The sequence below is a fragment of the Acomys minous genome (genome assembly GCF_964271855.1).
Source record: "Acomys minous genome assembly, chromosome: 1".
In the NCBI taxonomy this organism is placed as follows: Eukaryota; Metazoa; Chordata; class Mammalia; order Rodentia; family Muridae; genus Acomys; species Acomys minous.
The window spans coordinates 8,186,036-8,210,653 of record NC_140483.1 but is presented as its reverse complement, the minus strand read 5'-3'; the positions used below and the strand labels follow the sequence as shown (position 1 = coordinate 8,210,653).

The following is a 24,618-nucleotide window of genomic DNA, read 5'->3' as shown; positions in this document are numbered from 1 at the left end:
TACAGTTTCTGTTGTACTACAAAAGTCATCCCACATCTAAAACAACACAGTGATGACAAACTAGTTGGCGATGGGGAATCATCTGCTGTCATGTTTTCAGTGGTGTGTGTCTGATCCTTGAGCTAGTCATGGCTACCGCACTGGCTTGGAGCTTGATGAAATCATGTGAACCATGTGTTTAACAATACTGCATGACCGAATCTCACTGTCATGTCTAAGGTGAGATGTTTGTTCATCCCTAGGATGGCAGCCCATGTGTGCCATTGAGTTTTAAGCTCGTTTTCACCAAGCAGGAAGGTGGTGTAATTCTTACATTTTTCTAGTTCAAGGCATTTGAGTTCTTTAAAATGGTTATTTTACAATTATTAATATTTTTACAAAATTCCTATAATTGATCAAGTCTGGTTTAATGTTTTCAAGTTGTATGGTTTAATTTTCAGTTCATTCATTTAATGGCTATATTAAGTATGACTGGAAAGGAAACTTAAAGATGACATTGCTTTTACCTAAGACTATTGTGGTCTGAAAGATTTAAAAATAAAGTAAGTAGGAATATAGGGCAGTATCTCCGGAGAGAGGTTGAGCCTTCTGACCTTCTCACATTTAAAGGTGCATGATGCGCTGAATAATTGTAGTATAGATTTCATACCGTACCTCGGAGTTCACACCTTTTTCTGACTTATCGAAATGCTTTGTTCCGTGTGGTCACTGTCCTTTGTCTGAATAAGTCACTGTAACCCCAGCCTGCGAACTTAGCTCCAGCAGTCATGGGTCTAGATGACTGCTACCTAATTCTTGGCTCAGTGTCACCTGTTGTTATTTTTGGTCCGCTGCTTGCTTGAGCAAAGCTGGGATTTGTAGCCCGTTTTCTAGGCTTATTGCAGTCTCACTGTGGTATTTTATAGACGCTATCACACTGATAGGCTCAAGGAGGCTGGTCTTACAGCATGACCCCAAGTACCCTGAGTAAAGGGCAGCTTGCCATGTAGCCAGGGTAGCTACTCTTGTTTTTTTCTACAGGGTCTCACTGTGTACCCCTGGCTAGCATGCAACTCACTAGGTAGCCCAGGCTGGCTTTGAACTCACAGAAATCTGCCTGCCTCTTCCTAATGCTGGGACTAACGGTGTGCGCCACCACCCCTGGCTCAGGATAGCTTCCTCCTGAGTGTTCCAATTGATCTGTGTTTCCTGAGCGTTGAGAGCTTTTTAAATTCCATTCTTACTTTGTTTTGAACTAATGATTCATCAACGGATCTAATATGCACTGAAGTTATTCAGACGGTGATGACTGCTGAAAAATTGTGTGAGACATTGTGGTAAGATAGTGGTCCTTGTTTAAAGTTTTTACAGTTGCTTGAAGGCCAGTTTTTGCGTGATCATAAGAACATAGAAGGTACTGGTGGTGTTTATTTATTTATGCCAAAAAATGAATCTGATTAGTTAATTTCTTACATCTACATTTTCAAGTTTAAGTATATGAACGAAGCCTGAGTGTCACCCCTTAATATAAGTCGTCTTGTCACACTGTTCATACTCACAGTCCCCTTGTCACCCAGAGTGCAGGAGGTGTTCTCTGTTGTAACTCTTGAGGCAGTGCGTGCAGGGGCCGACCATGCATGACTGTTGTCGCTGCTTACTTAGTGAGCTTATATTGACAGTGACCATCTAACGGTGGTGAACTCGTCAGGTGCTGTGTTTGTGGTGCCGTTTCTCACAATTCTAGAGTAAGAATAGGGAGGCTCTTCTATAGTCTTCGCCTGAGAAGGCCAGTTTAAATGGAATTGGTTTGAACAAGGGATTTAAATAACCTATTTTCTCAGACTAGTCAAAGAGAAGAGAGTTTATGACAGAGAATAAATCTAAAGTGATGTAAAATAACATACAGCCTATATCTGCAACTATATTTTGATTATAAGGTGACTATTATCCAAGCTTTTTTAGTGGAATTCAGCAGCTGAATCCTTTATTATCATGTTTCTGCCTAGAAATTTGTATTTCTAGAGCACTTTTGGAGACTTTGGAGAATGTATGTTTAGAAAACTATATTCTAAGAATGCTAATTATGTTAATTTCATTTTCCTTCTCTACATCAGCTTGAGATCTAGATTTCAAGATATTTTAATCTTAGAAATTTTTGAAATAAAATTAGTTCTGTGTTATAGAAAAGTACAAATAAAATGATAATGTTTCCTATAAGAAATCTAGTAGTGTGTTTGCTTTAAATTTTTAATTTTGATGTTATTTTATATTTTGTATTGTAAATATTTAATAACCATAATTGATAACTGAAAATGTAAATCCCATAACATTTTATACCATCTCATTGAATAGGGTCAATATTAATACTGATATTCTTGATTATATTTTACTAAATGTAATATATATTTAATTGTGTATAATAGTATATTCATTTATTCACTTAATTGCATTTGAATGCTTATGTTTGCCATATTCTTAAAACCTTTTGAAAAACATACAGATGATCAGTCGTCATATTTAATGGTGCAAAATGTGACCACACATTTTTTTTTTCATAGATTAAACTATTTGTGCTTGCCTCTCTCATGACTCACTTAGTACAGGTGTGGCATCCTATGTTGGAATTTGGATTTGTGATCTTTAAAATGGTGGACTTGTGCCCTGTGAAACACATACAACACACGTGCTAGACTCTTCCTGTGTACGGTTTATATACTTATATACCATTAACCTTCCTATAACTTAGGCTTGTGTTTACACCGTAAACTAAACCAAAATTAATATGATTTGCTGTCATGTTGCTAATAAATATAAATATAAATAAATTCTCTTCTAAAGTAGTGTTCATTTTTGTTTGACATCCTCAGGTGTGAGTTATGGTGAGATAGCCCTTCAGTATTCACAGTCTTGAATGGCAGCCACAGTCAAGATGTGCTGGAATAATTACAAAGTATTTATGACTTTCATTGGATTAATAATTGACTCCTGATACTTTCTTACTAATCTCTAATGTTTTCCAATTCTAGAGTCTTCTGATCAATTTTCCATTTACTTCCCTCTCCTTTCTTTTCCTCCAAGGAAACTCACCTTTTCTCTTACCCCGCGGCTGCATTCGTTCAACTAGGATGAAGTCCATTTCTTGTGTTTTCTCTTTTTTCAAGCTCCTTGCTAAAATTCTGGGAAGACCTCTTCAGGAAGCTTTGGCTGATACTTAACAAATGAGCTCGCACGCACTAACTCATTTAGGGTAGAATATACAGGCAGGAAGGCATAGTCAGTGCTTGTTTGACACATCATGGACTAGATAGATTGATTAGTTAACTGTAGAGGGGTTTATAGCACAATTTAGATGAATAGGGCAGGACTTAGATCATAGTCCATAGTAATCTTGTGAAGGAAGCCATATCGTCCCTGGCCATACTGTTAGTTGTATAGAAGGTATCTTAGGAATTGGAAGCTAAGATTATATTAGGGGTATAAGCTCCATCGTATTTCTCCAGTAAGTCTGAGCCAGATGGACTGAACCTTACTTTCCCATTTGAATAGTCTGTCAGCAAAGATTGGTCAGTACTGCAGACACTAGATTGAGCAATGCTATTACTAAGTATGGCTCTGGGCCTTGCAGAATACAGCTGTGAGTGAGACTAACATGGTCACTTGTAACTTATATTTTAATGAAGAAAAACAATCTTGGTTGGGGAAGAGCAAACAGATAAAAGTCGTCGGGGGAGTGGGGCGATGACACACGATTAGAAGGCAGTAGGATAGTTGCAAGAAATAAAGGTTATTCTTTGTAGACTGCAGTGATTTTCAGCCTTAACCCATGTAGTGCCACTACTCAGGTCACTCTTACACTGACCACTGCTCTGATCTGGGGTAAAGAAGCCAGCATTCAGCAACACGGGTCAGGATCAGTAAACTTTGTACGTGGTAACTGTTTATATGGGACTTAGACTGTCTTGTTTAATGTATAATCATAGTGCTTATACCAAAAGTTAATGTGTAAGTGGGTGTGTTCTCCTCTGCCCTATGGCTGCTCAGATGCCACACCTCCTGCATTTAAAAAATAAAGTGTATTACAGCAATATACGTTGTTAGGTCACTTATTAACAGAAAAGGCTTCAGATTAATATTCTTTAGGTATCTATAGACTTTTGTTTGTTTTGAAGCATAGTTTCCTGCAGCCCACGCTGCCTTTGACCTTGCTATGGAGCCAAGAGTGGCATCTACCTCTTAAGTGCTGTGCCACAAGCACACAACGCCACGCCGTACTGTCTGTGGACTGACTTCAGGATGTAGGAGGTGTCTGTGTTTCTGTGGCTACAGATTCTCTGTGTCCCCCAGGTTGCCATGAGCTCTCAGTGCAGCACTGGGCTGGCCGCCTGTTGATTGTTCTTCCTTGAAATGCAGTGTTGTGGTTATAGATGTAGTCTACCATACATTTTAGATTTTGGCCATCTAAACACTATTTCTATTTGTATCCTAAGAAGTCTTTGAAATATACTCTAAATTCTCCTTTTTTTTATTTTTAAGAAATTAAGCCTGGGCGTGGTGGCACACATCTGTATTCCTAGGGTTCTAGAAGCAGAAGCAGGTGAATCATGGGATCTTCAAGGCCGGCCAGCCTTGTCCACACAGTGAGTCCAGGCCAGCTGGGGCTGGGTAGCAAGTCCCTGTCTTGATGCCCCTCTTTCTCCATGTGAAAAGATTCGCTGCTGCTGCTTGGTGACCGTGTTAGTCCACAGAGCCACATTCCCATCCATACCTTTTCCTGGTTGCCCTTTACAATGGTAGTGACATTGCCAGAGTCCCTATTATTTTATTTTTCTTTTAAACCAAAATCAGGGAGATAGAAATGCTGCATACATTTTACTTTTTCCAAGGCTTGTTCATCTCTGGTTTTCTGCTTTTTATGTTGCTGATAAAATTATTCTGATGGTCTATAAAACTCAGTTTTCTAATTTGCCTTTAGAGATGTCAGATACCTACTATCAAAAAAGTTCAAAAATCAATGATGGGTGGAACACTTCCAAATAATATTTAATAAGCTTTTTTTTGTGCTGAACTCACCTGCACATCCTCTAACTGAAGGTCAATTTGCAAAACTGAGGATTCATGAAGAAAGTATTGAGAGGGAAAGATTTCCTTGTACTTGAGTTAATGTGTGCCAATCGAGTAGTTGCTGCCTGCTATCTTTCTTTTTTTTTTTTAAGATTTATTTCTTTATTTTAATGTGCATCATTGCTTTATCTGCATGTATACCCGCATGCCATAAGAGGGCATCAGATCACATTATAGATGGTTGTGAGCCACCATGTGATTGCTGGGAATTGAACTCAGGACCTCTGGAGGTTAGGCGGTGCTCTTAACCCGCTGAGCCATCTCTCCACCCAGCTATCTTAAGAAACTGGGTTCTGATAGCCCAGTGATAGATCCCAACAGTATACCTCAGGCGTAAGCCAACAAAATTTGTAAAGCTTGTGTTGTTAAGTAAATTGTTTGATCATAGTCATTACTTAAGGAATAAATTGAAAGTTGTGCATTACCTTTCTTCTATAATTCCATGTATGGGTCAGGAAATTGATTAGAGATGTTTACTATGAAAGTGTTTCAGATAAATATGACTCTGAACCAGTAGGGATGTGTTTGTCAGTTACAATATACTACAATAATATTTAAAAGTATATCCCTGATGATTTAGGGTTTCATATTAGCTTGGACTTCTAATATCTAGTCTGGATACTAGTGTTGAAACTTAAAGATTAACACCTTATTTAATTTCATTTCCATGTATCTTAGGTAGAATCATTCTTTTCTACATTTAGTACTGGGGAGTGAACCCAGACCTCCTGCCACATAAACACTCTACCATGGAGCTATGTTCCTACTGCTTGCTCTTGCTCCCACCGTCCCTTCCTCTCTTTTACATTTTCAGAGAGGATCTTATTAAGTTGCCTAAGATAGCCCCTGTATTCCAAGAGCAATCCTCCTGCCTCAGCCTCCTCAGCAGGTGTGAGCACAGCCCCGAAGCTCTTACTTTTTGATTCATAAAAATAATTTAATGCTTCGTATCACTTGTCGTATTAGTAAATATGTTACATCTGCTTTAGAAACATGTTGTAACTGACTTGTCTCTTGAGCAACACATTGCTTGATTTGGTTGTATACACAGGGAACGCTTTTGATACATTGGAGTAGTTTAGGTTAGGCATAATCTCTTAGACACGTATCTCTTATCCTCAAGTACCTAAGTTGAACTTGAACTTTGTTTTGCCCTTTGTCTTCATCTAATGGACCACACAGCTGCCTTTTTCACTCTTCCTCTGTCCCATACGGCTGCCCCTTTTCTGCAGTCTCCACTTAACACTCACGTGGTTTCTCATTTTCTTATATTGGCAGGGCATTACTTTGTCTGGTCTCTTGATTTTTCTGGCTTCTAATTCTTACCATCTATAACTCCAATGATAAGGAATCTAACATTTTAAAAAACAAAACAACTTGCATTGCCTTTGTAATAAAATCCAGGTTGGCTGTTTGTTTTTACTGCTTACCTGCGATCTTCAACACTTCTGTCCTTTCAAGGTGGTCATATGGCTTTGAGATTCTGTCCCTGTTCAGGCCTTTCAGTATTCAACCATATCATTTGCTGTTCACAACTCTTCCTGTTAGATTCATACACTTTAAGAGTAGCTCAAGTTCTACACCCTTTCTTCAGAATCTTCCCCCTTGGCTCTTTTATCTCTCCATTTGTCTCTTCACTCATCTGTCTGTCTATGGGTATCCTGTGGTTTTATGCTGTTTATCATCTGTTGAATGATAGTCCCAGGTCCCAGCACAGAGTTTGTGCTTAGCGATTTTTCCAAGCATTGATAATGATTAACTGTGTCTGTATCATTTTTAAGGATGTTTTCTACAATTAACTGGTTAGGATGCCAGTGTGATTGTAACATTTCTAGCCAGTGTTTATAATCTGGCCGATTATGCATGTTTTCTATAACAAATAACACAGAAGATTCTATTTAGCCTGTGCTAACAAGTTAATTGAATGCCTTGTGAAAGACACAGAGCTTGTTGCCTGTGTGACTAGGGGATCCTCAGCTAGTGTACCTGTAGGGCTTCCCCATAGGTCAGCAGGGTTTGGAAAGGACAGCGTGGAATCCACTAGCTGCAGGGAGCAGTCAGTGTCAGACTTCCAATGAATCTCTAACCTACTGGGAGGTCTGCAGGAATAGCTCCTTTCTGCTTTGGATTTTCATACACTTAGCTGAGAGATAGGGAGCAGTGAGTGAGGAGGCCATGGAGTAGGATCCAGAATCAGTGTTTTAAAGCAGATGTCACAGTGCTGAAGAGATGGCTTAGTGCTTAAGGCCTCTTGCTGCGCTTGCAGAGTGCTCAGGTTTGAGCTCCAGCACTAACATTGTGGCTTCCAATCTTCTGCAACTTTCATTCGAGGAGATCTGATGTACTCTTCGGGCCTCTGTGGGCACCAGGCACCTGTGTAGTGCATAGATATACATATAGGCAAAACTGCACACACATGGCTGATATCAGACATCACACTGGTGCCTGTTTAAACCACGCTGCACCTCCAATTCCCAAGCTTTTCTGGGGTTTTCACTCAGCTTGCCTTTGACTGCTGATTCCTTGCCATGCTTTTGAGCGTAAAGCCTCACAGCAGCCTCACAGCTTTACAGCTTTGATTTTCCATCTTTGATGCTGTTTTCTAATCTCATTGTCCTTGTGGAGTTAAACCTTTTTAGCCGTTTACTAGCTTTTTAGTCAGGCTTTAGGAGAAAACCACAGTAATATTAATTGCATGATCACTGTGTTGTATTTACTGGGTCAGTGCTACTTTGTGTCTTTAATTTTTACATAGAACTTGCACGTCTAGAAGACGAGTGTGGAGGGTAACGTCCTCCTCTGTGCCATCCCTTCTGTATGGGTCCTGCTAGGACAATGTCTGTCACTGTGCAGCTTGGATTTTGGACTGTCTGGGAGATCACAAGCTATACTTAAATTTGTTTTAAAGACAATTCTTGGTGCTTTAATATATTCCAAATTATATACTGATTTAACATTTCCATAACCTCACAAAACAATAACAACAAAAATGGACAAAACATCAGTGAGTCTAAAGAAAAAAGAAAACTAATTTAAATTATCAAGATGAGACTAGAAACAATGCCAAAGAAACATAAGTATCCCAAGGCAGTCTCACTAGCAACCAACTACATGCCAACAGATTGGATAGTTTACAAGAGTTGGATACATCCCTAAAAGTTACACTCCAATAAAAGTAAATGAAAAAGAAACAAAGCACATGAACAGAGAATAAGGGAGGAGGAGTTGAGCATATTTCAAATTATTAAATAATTTTCTGTCATATCAGCTTTTTAAGTAAATAATAAAAATACTTTTTGCTGTAATAGTGTCTCACAGTATTTAGTGTTACTATCTTATTTCTGAATAGTGCTTTAATTTCTTTGTGAATGTCTTCACTTAACAAGCATGAGGATTCCATCATCTATGTAAAAGCCAGGAGTGGCTGAGGCATCCCTGGGGACTTGCTAAACCTGCCTGTCCAGGAGGGCACCCATGGGAAGGACACACCAACTGTCAGCTCTGAGAAACCCTGTCCCCAAAGCATAGGGCGGAGTGTTAGAGCAGGCTTCCTGATGCCCCCTTGTAGCTTCCTCAGGCTTGCACATAGGTACACACATGGACACCCCCCTACACACACACACATTAAATATGGAACTTGTTTAGGGTCATGGTTGGTAGTGTCAGGACCTGATTTTCTAGCCTGTGGGCCACTCTTCAAGAGTCTGTCAGGCTCTGTAGGCGTCTCTGTAAAGGCAAAATGCTTGTATTTCTAGTTGATTTTATAAATCTTGGATGGATGTAATAACTTGAAAACAATACATTATAACTATTTGGTGTATTGGGAAAAATCATCACTTTGTATTTGGTTGATCAAACTTAATGTTACATTTTTGAAGATGCTATATTTTCACCATGAAAATACTCTTCCACCCCCTTTCCTCAGCTTTTCCTTCCTTCACTCAGGGATCTTCTTGGCTTATTAACCTTTTAGACCATCATTCACATTTTAATTGTTTTCAAGTTGGTTAGAAAGGGAGTTCTGTTACTGGGAAGTTTTCTCTTCTAACGGTTGGTGAATTTAGCATGTGCCTTGGAGTATCGGGACGTGCATTAGTGGTAGTGTAGCCCATGTTATAGATGCACAGGCAGAGAGGCCCCCAGAAATTAAGAAGCGTCTGAGTTTGGGATGCTGAGCCCCACATTTTAGCAATTAGGCTTTCTGGGAACTTCTCTGTGCTCCCTGCTTCCAGTTACAGTGCTCTTGCTTGAAGATTCACTTTTGAAATACCGCAAGAATGAAGCTTCAGTTTATTGTCAACTTGCACAAGTTACTTGATTAAAATCTAACTGAGTTTTCATTCTGAAGATGAATGCAGGACATTTTATTGTGATTGATTAATTTCTTTTGAAATTGTTGCAATTTTTATAGGAATAAATAATTTGTCTTCAGCCACAAGCTTGGCAGTATTTCAGTGAGTGCATGGGTGTGCGCCCATAATCCCAGCACTTACTTGTAAGGCTAAGGCAGCAGGAGTTTATGGGTAGTTGAGGTTAAGTGAGTCTACCTCTCAAAGGGGCATCCAAGCAACCAACAAACAGATAAACAAAGACAAACAAACAGGAGCACACAGCAACAGGAGCCTGGGGTGGCTGTCCAGCTTCTAGAAGCCATTGTTTTGCTCCAGTTAATCTTCCTCATTCTTTCCTGGAATATTGTCTTGCCACTGTCATTCCTTAACTCATTCTTACGACATTATGCCTGTTATTGCGATGCCTTTACTTTCCATTGGAATACCCTGAAGGTGCAGGCTGCCTCGGCAAGGTGAATTTCCTCTCCTCCAATTTCTCTCAGCATTTAACTCCTGCTTCACAGTGTGACGGTGTGAAGGGCAAGGAGGGCACCACAGACAGTGTATGTGCAGGAAAGGTAAAGGTGGCTTCTTCACACACACACACACACACACACACACACACACACACACACACTCGTTAAGTCACCTCATTTCTGGTAGGTAGTTGTTGATTTTATTTCATCACTATGAGAATATAAACTTGTTTTCACAATAATTTGTAATTAGGAATTTCATTAAAAGTGAATTAAGACATGAATATGTATGAAGAAATTAGATGTTCTAACCATGAATATATGGCATCCCAGTGTCTTGAGTGAATTACAGACTTTACTCATTTCTGGGCCATTTGTTTTATATATAGATTAAATGTAGATAATTACTCATTTGACAGGTTATTTTATTACTTTGATATATCTCAAAGTACCATGTGCAGTTATGGGGCGATTATTGTAATAATTTGATTCATTAATAACCAAAATTACCATTTTTTATATGAATTCAGATTTGAAAGTTGGAATTTGGTTTTGTTTAAAGTCAGATGTACTGACTTGGCTTAATAATGTATTTTTAAAACTACAATTTAATAATTTTTAAGCTTACATATTAAACAAAAAAATCTAACTATATTAAAGTCAAACTAGAAACACTAGCTTCTGCAAGGAAGCATGAGTCTAATTTATACCTTTGTTTCACTCAAAAAGCAATGAATTAATTTTATGCATTACATTGATGTCTTAGGTTTAAGATTTATCCTTAGTGTTTATAGATCCTTTAGTCACATCCAAAGCGCATCTAAATGTGTGACAGTTACTCTCTGCTTGTCTAACACGTCAGCAACACTGCCTGGCTTATGGATAACAAATGAGTGACTTGCTGGAAAATATTTGCAAACTTATTAAGATTCATTAAGCGAAGAAATAAAATTAAAAGTTCTTCATCTAATGTTATGTTTGAATGCCCATTTTTAAAGTTTTATTTGATTTTCCAGTAAAGATTGTGCATTTCTGATTCAAAGTCAGTTTTACCTGCTCTCCTAGGTTGTCGCAGGAAGGCACATCTCTTCTATGTGATGCATTTTATTTAATTTTATAGTTTTTATGTTACCATATATTAGAGATTGCTGAAAATATAGAAAAATTTTAGAGAACATTTTTGGATTTGATGGATTACCACTCTTGAAAGGGAAACAAAACACTAAATATTTCTAATCCTGCATTATTTACCGCATGGGTGGTTAAATGCTACTTTCAGCCTCATAAAATTAAAAGGGAGAAATCTGCCAACTGTAGCAGGAATTGGATTTAGGAAGAGTGGTACAGAGCCAAAATATTGCTACAGAATTAAATGTCAAAAATCTTCTTTAATAGTAGATATATAGGTCACACTGCTTGGTTATGATTAATACATTTAATCTAAATCACTGAAAGTTGCACTCTCCTTTTCCATAAAATACAATAGGACACAAATCAGTTTTACTGTAGATGGATAACAATTGGAAAATAATGCATCTTCCCGCCCAATAAATTGTCAGTTATACCTTTTAACTAAAATCAATTCATCATTCCAAAATTTATTGCAATTTCTAATAATAAATCTCCTCAAATGTTTATTCATTTGGCTTTTGATACATTTGTGCCACTTTTGCTATGGTCTAATGTTTTCTCTTTTGATTCATTGTAAATTAGAAAATCTATTTTGAGTCAATTTTCTAGTGAGGAAGTTAAAATCTATAACCTCGCACCTTCTTCACTCTCCTGTGTACATTTTAATACCCTTGAACTTGAGCTTAAATGCAATCCAGTAAATTCTTTTTGGTAGGAGATTAAAGACTTTTCAGTGTAACTTCTCAAGTAAGGCTGAGATTTCATAAAAGCGAGTACACACAAAGTTGTCCCATTACAGTTGCCGCGGATTCATTTTGCATGGAGGGTGGAGAGACAGAGGGCTGTGCGCTTGTGCCATCATTCCTTGTAAGTGTTCTCAAGGAGAACAGATTTGTTTGAGTTAGGGCCAGATACTGATCATAATTGGAAGCTACTTCTCAACAGCATTAGCTCAAAAGTGGCAAGTGAGCAGAGCTGGCTGTGTCTGACCCATGTGCTGTCCTCAGGTCTTATTAGTTTCATGTCCAGTTTAGCTGCGTGCTTTTACTTTGTATCTGTGTTCTGGTCTAGCTGTTTCATAGTCTACCCTAAGCCTGAGAAGTCATGTGGGTATCCTTATGGAGTACATTCCCAGAAGGTAGGAATCTTCAGAAATATCAATATGTGATGTGTGAACGTTTTTCATCTTTATTATCGTAAATTACACCTCAGCACATTTTTTCCTGGCAATGTACAGTGAACACTAGCTGTAACAACTTGACTTTTATACTGCCTTCATTTCTTGCACACTGGAGTCAGATCAGCATCCTTCAGTTCTCATCAGCGTTCCTGCTGGGCTTTCATATAGAACTTGAGAGTGAACGCGGGGGACAAAGTGCATCTGTAGTCAGGGTGTCAGGGCTGAGTGTCAGTCTCCACTTACACCTTTACCTGGAACCGCCCGCACCTTTGCAGGATGGCCGCTGCTGAGAAGGAAGATGCTGTTAGCTGATTCGACTGAAGTGCATAACTTGCTGGCAGATATATGTAGTTGCAACCCTGGGTGATGCTACATGACTGATGCGGCAGCTAAAGAGCAGTGGCTGTGCGGTCAGGGCGGCCTTCGGAGAACTCGGGGCTTCGCTAGCTGCACACCTACATGGATATTTTCTACTGCAGACGACAGCCTTTTCTTGCAAGTCTTTTCTTTTTTGGGTCTTGTTGTACTGGGGATTGAACTTTGGGCTCACACATGGGCCTCTTATTTCCCTCAAGTAGTACATTTTAAAAAAAGCTGTGAACTTAAAATTTAAATATTAAAAACTCAATTAAAATTTTAATGGTTTTGATAGATTCTTTATATTATTTGGTTTAACAAAATTAATTTCTATATTAAATACTACAAGTTTTGATAAATGCAGCTAGCCATACAAGCTTTAATCTCTGACTTCTGTGTACTTCTTAATTTGTTTTTCTTACCACATTAAACATGAAAGTATATCAAATCATGCTCTTTCAAGTAAAAATACATAAATATCAAAAGCTTGTGTCTTTTGAAAGACCAGTAATAGTTTTTATTAGCATATATTAATTATACTTAATATTTTCATTATGACATCTTCACTTATGTATATAATGTACTTTGCTGAGTTCACCCTTATGGCCCTCTGTTGTTCCTTCTTTCCCAGCTAGCCCCTACTCTGTTTTCCTGACTTCTGTTTTGGTGAACCAGTGAGATAAATTAGTGTCATTTACAGGATCATGGTGACTTACCAGTTGGCTACACCATAGCACAAACCCACTTCTTTACTGCAGCAACCATTAACTGTCTACACATCCTCCTCCCTAGCAACCTTTGATCCCGGAGCAGGGCTTTGTGGCCCCTCCCCCTCTATAATGGAATGTTGACCACACCCAATCTTACGTAGGTCTGTGCAGGTAATCACAGCCTCTCAGAGTTTACAAGTTCCAGGGTCATGCCTGGAACATGGTGCTACCCAGCACTCCTTCCTGCCACCACCTTGTAACTTTCCTGCTTTATGGCTCAGCACGCAGCAGTCTCTTGACTCAGCACTTTGATGGGTTAAGAGTTGCTGTTCCCTCTTCCCACAGCAGCGCTTATCAGTGGATGTAATCATAGCTCACCCGTCACTTTGCTGCTGCCGCAGCCGCCACCCTGATTATTTTATGAGTGCCAAATGGAATCTTTTCCATCCCTCTCTGGGTCTGTGGCATTAGGATGCAAACTCCGTTTCCCACCTTTGTATCCTGTGTTTACTGGGTTGCTACATCCTGAATGTGCCTTGACAGCGTCTGTTGTTCTGCTGCTGTTACCATTTGAGACATCGAAGACGAGTTCAGTTTTAGAAATCTCCCCTCACGATGCATCTTCTCTTTTCCTTTTTTAAATCTTGTATTTATTTTTTCAGTATGACATTTTCATACGTGCATATGCCAGGTCCATCGCTCATATCCACAAACTTCCATTACCTTCCCGTGCTCCAGCCTTTCCCTCCCTACTCGTATCCCCAAAGAGCTCCCCATTTGGCTTCATGTCTTACTTATTTGTAATCTGAATTTCACATATGAGAGAAAATATGTAATATTTGCCTATTTATCTATCTATCGAGTCTTGTTTCTTATTTTGCTTAAATATTATCTTCTCCAATTCTGCCCATATTCCTGTAAAGAGATTGTCCTTCCTTTTTGGTTTTAGTACTGGCTATCAGACTCAGAGCCTTGCACCTACTACTAGGCAAACACTGCCACTGAGTAGCCGCAGCCTGGCTGTACCTTTAGAGGAGAACAGCCATCTCCAGGGCTGGTTGTTTGAAGAGGGTTGACACTCTCAACAGGGAAGTGCTTGTGCAGGCTGGGCCGAGGCTTACAGCAGCCCCAGGTGTTCTGATTTTCAAGATGAGGTGGGGACTTGAGGCAAGAGGTGGGAAGGCTGTCCAGTGTGTGGAGAGACTAGGTAATTAAGCAAGGCGGTTGACCATTCTGGAAGATTTTTGTGACTCCGTGTGTGAGTTCACATATGTCATAGCAGAGAAACTGCAACTAGTATCACCCAGGGAGGCGAACCACCTTTGTCTCCCAGAATTGGCCCTAATGGAAAGCTCACCCTTACTTCCTGGCAACCTGATTGTTACTGAAAGTGCCTCGGAGACTTGCTGGTCATCGCTCTCAGTTGAATTCATGCAAGCAAACAAATGACTAGTCACATAATTGATTAGGTTTTCATGGCGTTTAAAATACGTAGTGCTAGGTTTGTGTGCTTAGTTTATTCTTTTCATTACATTGTTGCCTCACTTAGAGAGGAGGGTGTGGGATTCTCTGTTGATGTTAGTTGACTTCCGTTATAAGGTGTAGTTGCGTGGAATGTTCTTTGAGGAAGTTTTAGTGTATTTCAGCTGTTTGGTACAATGGCTTGTCTGGTGAAGACCTGAGCATGGCAGCGCAGCTGTAAAGAAGGTGTTCCTGAGTCAGACTGCAGTTTGAAAGGTGTTAAGAATATGACTGGAAGTTTTCAAAGACTGTCACAAATTGGATTAGTTCAGTTAGATGTGAACAAAGTGCTTCATTACGAACAAAGAAGGAAAAGAAACTTCATTCTTTTTAAGCACAAAGCTGAATGTGGAGGGGAAAAGTTGCCATGGACCAGAGTAGGCTCTTGGTGGGTTCTGAGATGTCACCGTAGGACACTGTCTCTTAGCCAGGCTGGCAGAGTGCAACTGCTGTGGGTTCTTTGCTGTTAAGTCCATCTTTGTTGCCAAGATTTTTTCTAAGTTGTTGGCAGGGACTTAACTGTGTTCTACCTTGGTTGTTGCCTTGTCTTTCCTGTCCATGTCCTGGGCTGCTCAACATGTGCTACATAAAATCCAGTCGGGGCCTCACCTTGATTTTTTTTTTTTTTTTTTTTACAGTATGTCTTGGATTTTTTTCTTCTACTACAGCTTCTTCTTGGCTTCTATTCAGGTTTCTTTTTCCCCTGTGTTTTAGATAACAAATATTCTCTTGCTTGGTTTTTGTTTTTGCCTTTTTAGAACGTCCCTAGATACAGCCTTTGTCTTGTGTTGTCACAGTTCTAGTTCCTATCCTCTGTGGGTGGCAGCCAGGTCCTTTGTCTTTCTTGGAACGCTAACCCAGTGCTTCTCAGCATAGTTTCCATCTCAACACATCTGAGAGATAATAACATCTCCGGGTGAGGAACATAGCTCAGCCCTCTACCACTGCTCTTGGTTGGGGAAGAACAAATCCAGTTGGCTCAGGTAAGAGACCAGTGGTCCTGGCCAAGGCTTCTCTCTGGGTGCTGATCTCGGCTGGCCCTTTATCAGCCTAAGGATAACTATTTCACCATCCTCAAATTTCAGCTTTTTTTCCTGGTTGTTTCCACAAGATTCTTGTGCAGATTTGGCTTCATGTTTATTCCCATCACATTTTCTCGGGGGATCGCATGTAGCAGCAGCCTTAGCTGCATGTGACTTTGAACTACTGAGTGCTGGGATTACAGGCATACACTACCATTTCAGGCGTACAGATCTTTTCTTGCAAGATGATATGCTTTATGTGAATAAGTAGAACTTTTCGTTGTTGTTCCTTACTATATTTCAAATGAAAATCATCATCAAACTAAAGAACGAAAAGATAGTGAGTTGGCAGGTGCTCCAAGAAGCCAACGTAATAAGTGACTGATGTTAGGGAAGTGCAGCCATTTGGGCTTTAGGCTTCCACAACAGCAGACACGTAGACTTTTGTTATGCTATTGGAATATCCAGAGAGGTCTTTTCTTCTGTGCTCTTGGCTGGCTGTGCTTTTCTGAAGAGTTATTTATGAAATGTAATGCTACTTAGTATGGAATTAAGGAACTACATTGGAGTTGCCGCCTACAGCCTGAGGAGGAAGTGCTTTGTTCTGTCTCCTCATCTTTAAGTATGTCCTTCATACGACCTCTGTGTCACAGGATTCACCGCATTGTGGAGTTACCCCTTCTCTTTTGTGAAGTCATTAAGTGCTGAGATTGAACTTAGCGGGGAAGGGACTCCGCTTTGACTCGTCCACTCTTCTTGGTGTCTAAAACAGTACTGTTCACAGTACAGAGTTTGTCCTTGTTTCTGTAGTTGTGAAGCACACACTGATGAAAGCCACTTCAGGGAGAAAGTTTCATTTTTGGTCAGAGTTCTAGGATAGGGTTCGTCATTACAGAGAAACTGCAGAGGCAAGCGCATGAATTAGATAATCCATTGCATCCGTGTCCAGAAGCAGAGAGGGACCAGTTAATGCATGCATGGCCACACTCAGACCCTGAAGCCCAGGGGATGCTGCTGTCCCTCCCCTCAGTTACCATTGTCCTGACAGCTCTCCAGACTCACCCATAGGCCACGCCAATCTAGATGATACCTCACAAAGACTTGCAGGTGCCCATGCGTCAGTGACACTTAAAACTAGCCATGGCAGAACTCAGCGTGTTGCCAAAGAGCTAACATGGCATTCTTAGGAACATTATTCTAGACTTGGTTGTGGGTATTTCCTCAGGGAAAAACCTGGTCTATCCATTTTTAATTCTGGTGCTTAAATCAAACACAACTAAAAATACAAAGTGCGTGTGCTACATTTGAGGCTCATGGATAAATGAGTCAAGAAAGAAGTCGCTCACAGACTTGGGTCGCGCTACAGGCATTTGAGTGGATTTCAGTCTAGGAGGTGGTGCCGTGCTGAGGAGTTTCAACTGAGGAAAGATCTGGTCACATGGCTTACATTATAGTATGGTCTATTTGGACGAGTGATGAATTGTCAAAGAAAAATAATCGAAGGAACATATGTTCACCTATGCTACCTGCCTCTGACTTCCTTTAACCAACCTGGAAGCCATCTTCTACTGTAAAGTGCAGACACGAAGAGGACTATGCATTCAAACTCAATATATTCTTTGTCCTGAATTATTTCTTATAGTCAGTGCATACTTTGGAAAAATTTAACTTCCAGGTCTTTCATTATAATTTTTGGTAAGTTGTGTAGGAAGATATAACCATGTACGTTTAAATGAGAACTAGGGAAGTAGAGGCAAGCAGATCTCTGTGAGTTCAAGGCTAGCGTGGTCTATGTAGCAAGTTCCAGGACACTATGTAAAGAGGCCCTGTCTCAAAAAACAAAACAAAACAAAACAAAACAAAACAAAACCCTGTTCTTTTTGTTCTCCCTCTGATCAGACTACAAATACTGGAAAAGCCTCCTTATAGCACTGGGGAAGCCTATGCCTTCCGTTTCCAGCTCTGTTCTTTCATTTCATCTGGTGAGTTATTTGCGCTCACATTTACCTAACGCCTGACTAGCGTCCCACTCTCCTAGGCACGCTGCTCTCTCTGCTCTTCACAGAGTTGCCTTAGTGGCACTTTCTGAAACACTGTCCAGTAGTGACTCCCACGTGCTTGGAACATTTTCATTTTCATGTCTTCCCTTTGCCCGCTGGCTTTTGAAGTCCTCTGTAATTCACTTAGTGAGGTTTTTTTTTTTTAACTTTGGTCTCTATAGTTTAAGATTTAATTTTCCATTTCTGAAAGCCTTATTTTTATGAATGAATGGAAAAGAGTGTTCTGGGGCCAATTTTGTGTAGTTTGATGCAGTTTATAGCTCTCTGTCGTTCCCTGATGTGTAAAAATAAGGAAAAAAATATTAAAAAAATGATTTTAGTATCTTCTGGAAGAAAAAAGTTTCCCGCCCCACTTCCTTAGAAATGGCCTTGGGAATTCATATTTTGGGGATGCTGTTGAGAACTTGGTTGAAGTCAGGGAATACAGGTCTCCATCTTGATTCCGCTGTTAACTATATCAGAGATCAATTGATTGTAACGTCCAAAGTACTCCAACACTCCATTTCCTTGTTTAATGCTCCTCTGATGCCAGTCAAAATGAATTTCTTCCAACCATGTTTTATGCTAAAAAGCAAAATATAGTGCATATGAGAAGAATGTGTTTGTATGTGTGTATGTTTATATGCATATAATTTATAGGTCTTAAGAATGTGTGAATATTTATCATACATAGACATGCATCTTCATTTTGAGAAAGAACTGGCCTGTGGGCTTCCTAACTATAGCGTATGAGAAGAGCTCAGCCCCTCTTAGCGAGGTCCTGGAGATGACTCCCCAGAGGCAGTCAGTCATAGCTGTGCCTCAGCTTACGGCTTTAGGCTAACCCACTAATATAGGCTGCGTGCGCATTTCTTATTAAAATATTGGCTATTTGGACTTTTCCAACTTTTTTTGACAATTATAAACATTACCATTCCTGTTATACCAGCTTATTCCTCTTAGTGTACATCTATGCTATGGAATTCAGGGGTAGAATAAACTGTAGCTGCAAAGTCAGCGTAAGTGACTATGTACTGAGAAATAAAGCAAAACACAGGGGTAACCTAGTGTAGGCTCCCTTCATCTAACAGCAGGCCAAGCAAATGGGACAGACAAGTGCTAAAGTATACAAAGTTTCTCAAAAGAGTACATTTTATTTATCTATCTATCTTAAAGTTAGACTTATTCGCCTGTTTGTGTTTGTGGGTGGGGGTGGGAGGACAAATGGTGAGTTTCCCCCCTTCCCCCTTGAGGGCCAGGGGTCAAACTCAGGTCATCAGGCTGGGCAGCAAAGCGCCTCTACCAATGAGTCTTATCATTCCGGAAGTTTTAAGGTTTTAAACATTTATTTTTAATATTTTAATTATGTGTCTGTCTATGGCTTATGTCTGTCTGTCTGAGTATGTGCATATGAAGCCAGAGGCATTGGGTCCCCTGGAGTTGAAGTTCTAAGTGGTTGGGAGCTGCTGCTGTGGGTGTTGGGGGCTGAGCTCAGGTTCTCTGTGACAGTAGGACTCTTAACCAGCAAGTCCTCTCTCACACCTTGAGTTTTTATTTTTAATATTTATTTCATTGGTCTATTGTCATCATACTAATATGAATGTTACCTATTTTCCTTGCATTCTGTATTCTGCCATTTGTTCAATTTGCTGCCTCGCTGTGTGATTTTCTGTTTTAGGTGTTTGTGTGTGTGTGATGTAAGCACTATACTTTAGGTTTGAAGAAATTTACCATGATCATTCCTATCTGTTTCCGATTTTCTTTTGTTGTGCTGGTTTTATGAGCTTCTTTATAACCATTAAATTTCATGTTTTCTATTCCCTTTCAAGAGCATTCTTTATAACTTTATTATCACCATCTCTCTCATCCCTGCTTTTCAATTCTAATTTCCTTGTTCATTTCTCATTTGAAAACCAGGTAGCTGAATCAGTTGTTTCAGACATATGAAAACACTGAAATTTGCTGCTTATTTTAAAAAATACATTTTTATTATTTATATATACATTTGTGTGTCTCTGTGTAGATATTTATATGCAAGTGCTGGTGCCCATGGAGGCCAGAAAAAGGTGTTGGGTCTCCTAGAACTGGAGTTATAGACCCAAGATGGATGCTTCGGAACTGTCTATACACTTAACACAAGCCTTCTCCTAGCCCTTAGGCCCACCTTTCTCCTAGTTTTTATTTCGTTGATTTTTCTGTATTGCATTGTAGGTCATTTCTTTCTTTTTTATCTAAAGTGTTGTTTAGTCTATTCTGGCTGTTAGTAGGAATTACCCACGTCGTTGTCCTGTAAGGGAAGCTAGTAGTCTGTAGTTTACTTGTGTTCTGTTTTATCCAACAGCGTGTTTAGGAGACTTAAATTTTCCAAAGGATGATTTCATCATCATATGTGATACCCTAATGAGTGGTGTGCGTCACTCTCTTTACATGTCACAGCACGAACCTACAGCAGCCTGTTAAAGTGCCTGTCTTGTTCAGAGGACTGTCAACAGTCTGACTCAGTTACTGTGGTCCCTCACACGCTGCTGACTGACTTACTGGCCAGTTGTATCTGGAGTTGTTTGTACATGTGCCACCTTTTGTTCTTTCACAAACACTACAGTTTCATCTTTTGTGCCACAGTATTTTAGCATTAGAGCAAATGACATTACCAGTATCTCACACAAACGTCAGTAGGGAACATTTTTTCTTTTTTCAAGATTAAGATTGTACTGTCACCTGTTATGCCATTAATTTGGGGGTTATTTTCTGATTATAGTTCTTTTTCTGTATACTCTGCTGTTATTTTAAAAAAAAAAAATCTCAACACATTCTCCATGTGCAAAGAATGCTGTTACAGAGAGCTCATCTTTATAATCACTGCTAATACCAAAAATATTTGATGTTATGGGATTATGCTGACTTGAGCTGCTCATAATGAAAATAGTTGACAAAATATTTGGTAGAAGGCTTAAAAACACTAGAGAACCGTTAGTTAGTTACTACAGTTGCATGGTTTGTGTAATACCATTCTTTTAATTACCCAGATAATGCGATTTTCTCATTTCTGTGCCAGAAAAAGGGCCATGGGGAGTAGAACAGGAACTGGTAGACAAAAGGAAGAGAAGAAACAGAAGATGCACAGTGACATTTCAAGTTTCTGGATATTACTGTTGTTAAGCCTGGGTGCCGTCTGTCATGGCTGCCCTAGCTGTGTGACTGAGGATGACTCTGAACTTCTCATCCTCCTGCCTTCACCTCCCAGGAGCCAGCACTACAGGTGTGGTCCAGGGCATCTGGGCTATGCAGTGCTGGGATCACACTCAGGCACTCATGACAGGCGTTCCCTCGACCGCCTCAGCTTCTTCCCCACACTGTTTCTGTTAAAGCTGTCGTGGAGACTTCTGCTGTTAACCTGGGTGAACTCACTTCTCAGGGACGTAGATGGGTGCTTGAGCAGAAAGGAAGAGGGTTAAGCAAAGTACATAACAAAGGGTATTGGCCCAGACTGACCCTGAGCTGAACAGATGTGAAAGCTATACTCTATCTAAAGCTTCCTGTGGTTAACCTTTAACCCCTGAGAAGTGCTCCATGTGTGCCACATATATGTGTGCACATGCAACAGTCACAGGAGCATGCTCTCCTGCACATCTCATGGAGGTGGAATCATGCAGAAGCTTTGGCCTTGTGTGCATGGAGTTAGTGTGAAACACATTCTTATTTTAAGTGCTTACCTAATTGCTTCTGTGAGTTTCTATAAATCCTGAGCTACTTTATTTTACTTAATTTTCATGTCTGTTTATCACACTATCATTCTCTCACTTTATCACTCTGTCTGTCTGTCTGTCTGTCTGTCTGTCTATCTATCTACCTATCTATCTATCTATCTATCTATCACTCTATCCCTCTGTCGTCTGTCTGTCTGTCTGTCTGTTTATCTGTCTGGGATCTTGTAGTTCTGGCAGGCCTGAAACTCAGACTTTTGCCTGCCTCTGCATCCTGGGGTGAAGCATGTGTGCCCCGCCCCTGTAAACGTGCATTTTCCTCCTGACTTTCCCTGTGCAGGCCTGTCTCCTGTGAGGGCTTCTGCTGCATGGTGATGTTTCTGCATACTTTGTTTGCCTGCCAAAGAAGGCTTTGCGATCTTTGATTTTCATGGCGCTTTCTAGCTCTTGTTAGTCTGGACTAATATGCAAATGGTGAAGTCTGGGGGAACAGACTGTGAGGGCAGAAATGTCTAGTATGATACAGTACTTCTTAAACTCAGTCTTTGCAAATGATGGGGTTGTGAGTGACAGATCCTTCAAAATGTCAGTTCCGGCTTCTTGAATCTCAGAAGGGCTGGAGAGTCCACACTCTGCACTTGCTTCTAGAGGATGCTGACGACGTGGAACTGGCTACCACCCTTTGCAAGTAGCAAAGCATGGGAGGGTGGTTGAGGAGCAGAAAGGATGATAAAAATATAAGGAGGCTACTTCCCAAAGAAGCTGCCTACTGCCTTTGAGAGAAACAGCTGGGGCAAGAGAGGCAGACCTGTCACTTTGAGGTAGCTGGTGCGACATAGGCCCTGGTGACGTGCATGTGGTGTTAGTGGAAGTGCTCCAGAACGCTTAGCATTTTCACTCAGGTTTCCTAACCACTTTTTGAAGCAAGACATTTCCCTGTTCTATAATCTTAAAACTGGAAAGGTTGGTTTCCTAATAATGCGGGTGCAATTGGTGTTAGTGTTTCAGCCTTTGTATAATATTTGATAGGAAGTGTCTAGAGTGGTTGAGTAACAGACTACTGATTAGTTTACATTCAAGATAGTTTATATTAATGATACGATTTAGTAAGTCAAACTTGGCTATCAATAAGCCATTTATTTCAGGAAATAAAAAAACGTTAAACTCTCAGGCTTACCTTTGGAAGCCTCATTTTCTCACTTGACACATTGCTGAGTGAAACAAATGATTATTTACAGTTTTGTATGCTGGAAATGTATGTGTCTATGTGTTTACTGCTATACATCAGCATCACTAACGTCATTTTAGCAAAAGGCAATAGGAATTATGGTTTTCCTATAGTAAGGCCTTCAAAATCTGTTGCATGCTTTATGTTTCAGAACATCTTACTCTAATTACCAAGGAAGGCTGCACCGTTGGCCTGTACTTATGATCGCTGATATTAAGGGGTGCTTTTATTTCTTTTCCTTTCCTCATTTCATTAGGAAAGACCACCACAGTTACAGTTGTACTTACGAAAGGACATTTTATCAGCAGCAGATAGGTGGTGCCCTGGTTGCAGGGCTTGACAGTTTCTCAATGAAATTCAGTTTCTCTGGTGTTTATATTTCAGTAAATTTTATAAGGCTTGTCTTAGAAATGACTTAAAAAGTAAGAATTGTAATGGCCAAATTGTAGTGTTTGGCATTCACCTTTGGGTGTTGTTCAGCCCCAGTGCTGTGCCTCAGCATTTAAACTCTTGATGATTTTTATGTGCTAAGTGCATAGATTTACTGCTGCAGTTTGAACATTTTTAAATTAAAATATATCTTTCATTCCGAATGTATTGATTTACACATCTCTGTGTCAATATTAAGTCAAGCGAATTTTCCAATAAGTTCAAAAAGATGTGGCAGGGCGAGCTGACGGTATTAGATTTGCTAGAGGTTTCTTCTCGTCTGTGCTTGGGCATCTCTGCTTTCTTAGTTTTGATTAGAATTTATTTAAAGATTGCGCTCTCATAATGCTTCTCCATGCCTCTTAGTAGTTAATGAATAAACTGCCCCTGGAAACCTTGGTGCGTTCTGAGCATTCTTTAGTACTATTTTTTTAAAGAATATAGGTAATTTTTTTGCATTATTATAAGATATGCTATAATCTGGATTTTAATTGTGTCATAGAATGAAAGTCATTTTTCTTTATATGTATATTTTTTTAATTGAACAGAAATTTTACCTAAAAATAATAGCAAAGTAGAGCATTTAGGCTTACAGAGCGCACATCTGAGTAGAGGTGTTGGATTGTATAGGTAAGGCAGTCTGTATTTTCAGTAGTCAGAATATTGTGATCAGGTGCTTAATACGGATGAGAGAATCTCCCACTCTGCAACATAATGACAGAAACTGGCATTCTTGGCTCATCCAGTGATGCTTCTCAAGTTCTTTGATGTAGTCATTAGTTTATCATTTTAAATAAGAGCTTTAGGTTTGCGTGCATATGCTCATATCCATGGTGTGCCATCAATACACTGTTGACTTTACAAGACAAGATCTTGCAAACATTTAGTGTGTGTGTGTGTGTGTGTGTGTGTGTGTGTGTGGTGTTGTGTGATAAAGTAATGACAGGAATGTTACTCCACCAGGGAGACACTTTGTAGGTGGGTAAAAATGTTGATATAAGAAGTGAATGGGATAAATGGTAACAGAATATTAAGCTAGATATTTGTAAACTAATCATAAAGTGGAAGAAATATTTCTCCTTACAATGGTGTTTGCATTATGGCTTGATAACCACCCCACTTTAAATCAGGTGTGCCTGTCCTTTTCATCTTCCGGGCATAGTGAGGCTTGCTCTATGACGTAAAATCTGTTACTGTAAACAGTACTCAGGTACTAGTAACCAGAATCGGTAGACTCCTCGGTGTTTACCAGTCAGCCCTTAGGAACTTCCTCAGGCAACAGAACTAATCTTTCTCTCTGAACAAAATAACTGATTTCAGCAGAAACACAGCTAACAGTTTATGATCTGAAGTTAACGCTGTTTGGATGTTACGTCAAACTTGTACACAA

The 24,618-nt window shown here is 39.8% G+C and overlaps 1 protein-coding gene across 5 annotated transcripts in view; it reads left to right on the top strand.

Annotated features, from left to right (window-relative positions):
- The window catches only part of GPATCH2 (G-patch domain containing 2), a 130,759-nt gene that overhangs the window by 18,347 nt on the left and 87,794 nt on the right, over positions 1-24,618 (top strand). The window contains exon 6 of one of the 5 annotated variants that reach the window (XM_084783298.1): positions 6-2,804. The exons of the other annotated variants lie outside the window; for them this stretch is intronic. Coding sequence (XP_084639424.1) covers positions 6-53 — 48 coding nt within the window. The 3' untranslated portion in view covers positions 54-2,804. Of the gene's footprint in view, positions 1-5; positions 2,805-24,618 lie in introns of those variants that run through there. 5 annotated transcript variants of the gene reach the window in all.